Source organism: Triticum dicoccoides, chromosome 4B (assembly GCF_002162155.2).
Source record: "Triticum dicoccoides isolate Atlit2015 ecotype Zavitan chromosome 4B, WEW_v2.0, whole genome shotgun sequence".
NCBI classification, from domain to species: Eukaryota; Viridiplantae; Streptophyta; class Magnoliopsida; order Poales; family Poaceae; genus Triticum; species Triticum dicoccoides.
In genome coordinates, this window is record NC_041387.1 from 575571357 (window position 1) to 575576313 (window position 4957).

General features: G+C 52.7%; 1 protein-coding gene across 1 annotated transcript; it reads left to right on the forward strand.

Annotated features, from left to right (window-relative positions):
- Window positions 1–252: 252 nt before the first annotated feature.
- On the forward strand, window positions 253–1653 carry LOC119291514 (40S ribosomal protein S27). The gene is made up of 4 exons (XM_037570285.1): window positions 253–381; window positions 518–619; window positions 730–758; window positions 1272–1653. Exons 1-4 carry the CDS (start codon window positions 379–381, stop codon window positions 1396–1398), a joined length of 261 nt encoding a protein of 86 aa, XP_037426182.1. The 5' UTR covers window positions 253–378; the 3' UTR covers window positions 1399–1653.
- The last annotated feature ends 3304 nt before the right edge of the window (window positions 1654–4957 follow it).

The following is a 4957-nucleotide window of genomic DNA, read 5'->3' on the forward strand; positions in this document are numbered from 1 at the left end:
CCCAGCGGTGGGGGGGTATGCGCCCGTTTGTAATTAGTACTGTAGCAGGCGCTTAAGGCGCCGAATAGGAACCAGCGGAAGCGACTACCCTTAAGTGATTTCGCCAAAGCGACTACCCTTAAGTGATTTCGCCATGGCCACTGCGACACATGCGTATCGGCCCTATACCTACTGCCCAGCCCAGCCCAGCACGGCCGCACCGCCGTACGAAGCCCAGATCAAACGGGATGGACGCCCCAGATGCACCGAGCCTACTCATAAAGCCACCATGAAGTCCCCACGCCCACGGCCTCCAGCCCTAGCGCCTCCGCTCCTCTCCACCGCCGCCACCCCGTCCCCGCATCCTCTCCCACGCGAAGACCGCCGCCGCCCGTCAAGATGGTACGGCGAGGATACATCGCGGCTTTTATCCCCTTCGATTTTTGTCCGAATGTTTGCTCGTTCGTTTGATCCGAGACTTGCGCATCTCTTGTGATCTAATCTGTCTGTTGTCTCGGTTGGGAATCGAACGGAGCAGGTGCTGCAGAACGACATCGACCTCCTCAACCCGCCGGCGGAGCTCGAGAAGCTCAAGCACAAGAAGAAGCGCCTCGTGCAGTCCCCCAACTCCTTCTTCATGGTACGTGCGCACCAGATCACGTAGGATCAATCTGGGGGTTCCCGTTCCTTTGACTGCTCTCCTGGCTCGGCCCCTAATTACGTGCTTGTCTTTGTGTTCCGTCCGTGCAGGATGTCAAGTGCCAGGGCTGCTTCAACATGTAAGAGCGTATGATCTTTTCCGCGCTTTAGTCTTCTTGTGTTCATAGTTAATAATATACTGCACAGTAACATTAAGATGGTGGATTGGATTCTTGACTTGGGCACTTGATGTAAAAAAGATGCTATCAATGATTTAGATTGCTCTGCTTTAGGAATGGCATAAAGGTTAGGTTTATGCACATAGAACTGCCTGCTATATGAGAAAATATGTAGATTTAGCACCCGGTGCATCTTGTACGACGTTGTGGTTCGTTGATGTTCGTCGAAGTTGGGTTAGTTTGCGTGCATTTATACAACATGCAAACGTCACCTGATGGTTCAGCTCGAAATGTTGAGCTGATTGCTAGTTTCCATGATCATTCCTCCTCACCTCCCTGATTACCCATGCTGTTTGCCTGGCCCTGACTTGAATTATATCTACGTATCAACCAATTCCAGTTTATTCGTTATTACTGAAGCTTGCTCTTGTTCATTCACGTATCATATATCTGACTCTGTTGCATTGATCGCAGAACAACTGTGTTCAGCCACTCTCAGACCGTGGTGGTGTGCCCTGGCTGCCAGACGGTGCTCTGCCAACCCACCGGAGGAAAGGCGAGGCTCACCGAGGGATGCTCCTTCCGCCGGAAGGGCGACTAAGCTGCACGCCTGTTTATGGGAAAATGAAGCCCTGCTGAACCTTACTTTTCAAGTAACTAGTTATCCTGAATGTGTACTGGTCAAATTTTGTTAATTATGCTTGCCCGTTTGCCAGCCTGAACGTTGTACCAACGTGTTCTATGTCATGCACTTTTTGAGTCGCCTGTTGTTGGTGCTTCTGTTTGTCTGGCTGCCTGGTGATATCTAAGTTTGGTTCTTGTTATGTAGTAGTAATAGCCTGCTGCATTCTCTTGACAGTGTTCAGTGTTTGGTATATATGGCAAATCCGACCCCTCAAACTCGGCGGGCACGCCTTATATTTCATCTTGCATGCTCGCGTCCCTTGTATCCTAAACCTCAAAACCATGCAATTCATGCAATGGTATGTAAAATACATGATCATAGCACAGTTCATCGGATTAGCTGGACAAAAAGTAACATGATTCATCGGAGCTCAACGGCGGACAGTGCATATCCATACTACAAACATAGATAAAATATAAATAGAGGGATGAAGGGTGGGGGAAATCATCATTTCCTTGCTGGCCCCTTCCCCTTTCGGTTGTTGGCGTGGAGCAGGCGGTCGTGCTCCTTGGCATGGCGGGCTGCCTTCGCTGCCGCCTCCTTTGTTGCCTCGTGCTCTTTGTTGCCTCGTGCTCTGACAGTTGAATGGCGAGTCCGAGTGCCGCATTCTTGCGGCGGAGGCGCCACGCATATGCCTCCGCCGTCGTGAGTGTTGCCTCAGGATCGATCGATGCGCGGACATCGACTGGGATGCCGATGCCCTCCCCCTCGCCTGCTGCCTGCTCGTGCCTTTGACTCGGGCGTTCGAGTGCATGTCGGCCCTGCCGCGGGCACGAGGACCCGGCGGTGGCTGGGCACCAACCTCCGAATCTGAGGGTGTTGGTGGTGGGCGGCGTACCTGGAGGAGCGGAGCGAAGTGGTTGGAACTGCGCGCCTAGCGGTAAGGACTGGCGATGTCGATGGGCGTCGGGCGCTGTCGAAGTGGATCTGCCGCTGTCGGATCTGCCTTGGTCGACGACCGAATGCCTCAATGCAATGCGGAGGGCGACCTCCTTCACATCGTCGGGGTCCTCATTGCGCAGCAGGCTAGACCAGTCGGAGCCTGAGTCCCCATCGGAGGCAGCTGCTTCGGTCGACGGCGATATTTGTGGGGCAGGCATGGGCCAGGCCGGGCCAAGTCGACGTGGCGGGCGCGTTCGGACCGCCTCATATTTGGGCTGGATATGAGGGGTGTCGGTCACTCCGGGCGTTTGAGGGCGGTTTGAGAGGCCTGATTGGATCCAAATTTCATGACCGGTCAGTGACCGGACGGCCTGCCAGGGCGTTTAAAACAGATTTGAGGGGTCCAATTATAGATGCTCTCATATCCTATGTCTGGGCCATATATATTCTCATCTATCTGTCCATCACCTAGAAGGTGCCATAACTTTCTTCCATCTTCATGTGGCTTTTCTACATGCACACCCGGCTGAACTCCTCGCCGCGATTGTGCCATCCCACAGTAATGCATCGTGGCTCAACTTACTCACAGGCTAATAGCCGCAACGTAAACTACGTTTCTGGCTAATGTCCCTATTCATTGAGGTATGTCTACCAACAAATGGCCAGGACCATAGGTCATGGACATCGAGATGTCGAGCCGATGGATGTAGCGTATCCAGCTGCAAACATGGAGAGTTGGAGAGGTATCTCTATGCCCTCTCGAGTGATCAGATCAGGAAGAACATGGTCGTGCAAGGTTAAGAGTTAACCTCATCAGGGAGCTGATTCACATCTCGAGTAGCGAGGAGGAAGCCACCAAACATAGTGTGCAAGTTCTCGTCTTGGGCTTTGACAAAGTGGCGAGGGGATTTTACATGTGACACATTGAGGGCTCCTTTGATTCAAAGGAATTGCATAGGATTTTTGAAGGCTTTGGACCCTTAGGAATTTTTCTTGTGATGCTTGTTTGATTCGTAGGATTGGCATCCTTAGAAATTTTTCCATAGGATCCATTTCTAGTACAGATCCATTTCTAGTACATTTTGGAGGAAAATTTCCATCCACTCAAACCTTTTTGTAGAATTCCTTTGTTTTTCCTGCGCTATCAAACATTCTTTTAAATCCTGTAGGATACTATAGGACATGCCATCCTATTCCTGCATTTTTCCTATTCCTTCATTTTGACAATCCTGGGAATCAAAGAGGCCCTGAGAGGTTTGTCTGAATGATTTTGTAGGGGCTTGGGATCTGGCACCTCTTGCTAGAGGTCGTTACCAGTTATTGGGCGAGGAGTTTGAGTTAGCCTGGCGCGACTTGATGAACTTGGCGCCAGAGCAGCAACCCATTGGCGCAAGTATGGAGTTGGTCTGCTATCAGGTTCAGTAAGAATTACTCAGATTCTCGAACTGTTCCGGGGTGGCCCAAACCCCGACAGTTCCAACAGAGGATCGTCATTCCTCCTGACGGGCGCTCTCATTCGCGCCCGCCAGTTCCCCGGTAGCCCCTACACCGGTAGCTTCCTTACCACCTGGCTCTCCTACAAATCTCCCATCCTCTTCCCTCTCAGCCGCTCTCTGTTTCTTATACATGTCCGAGATTACATCAGTTCTGCTATCTGTATCTAAACTGGGTGCAACCATGTTGCATGTGGTCCTTTTACCAAGCACCGATTCCTTCTCCCCTGAATCTTTTCTTCCCTTGAGCTGACCGATGTACCTTTTTATCTTGGCCTTGAACTCTATTGTCTGAGTCTTCGCTGGGCTGCTGATCTGGGAGGCTGGCACCCCCTCCTGGGCAGCCGAGTCCCCCACCTTGGCTACTTCACCCGAGGCCTGCACCTTCCCTGTTACCACTTCCATCGCTGCTGGGGAGGAGGAGGCAGTAGCGTCAGGAGTGGCCTTGACAGCATCCGGTCCGAACCCTAGCGGGTAAGGAGGGGTCACTGCATCCTTGATGTTGTGTGCGAGCGGGGTTTTGTCGATGTCGGCCCCCACCCCAGTACCCGGCGGTGTTGATGGTGAAGTGCCTGCGCCACCCAAGGCTATGGTTGGTGTAGAAGCCGTGGGCAGCACAGGTTTTGTCGTGGCCGTCACAGTATTTTCGCCGATGCACGTCTTCCTTGTACCTTTCTGGCCCGGCTCGTCGCTCACTCTAAGCGCGCTGACCGCGGCGATAGCCGCTTGTACAGCCGGATCCAGCAACACGTCATCAGGGATATCCCTGCATCTTACCATGTCCTGTGATCGAGCATGCACCGCCTTCTTGTCTCTGCCTAGCTTCTCCCAGGCTAACTTCGCCGGGGCTGTCCATGCCACCCCGTCCAACTCAGAGCCAAAGTGCAAGAAACGCCTGGCACTGCAAGCGTCCGGAGCCACAAAGCCTCCCTTGTTCTTGCTTGATTTGTAGCGCGACGCCCTCATCGCGCCTGTGAGCCTTACTGCTTGATCATCCGTCGGCAGCCTGCAATCCCTTTCCCCATGACCTATATGCCCACAATACATACAGAAACGCGGGGCTCTCTCGTACTTGACCTCTAGGTCCATCTTCTTATCCA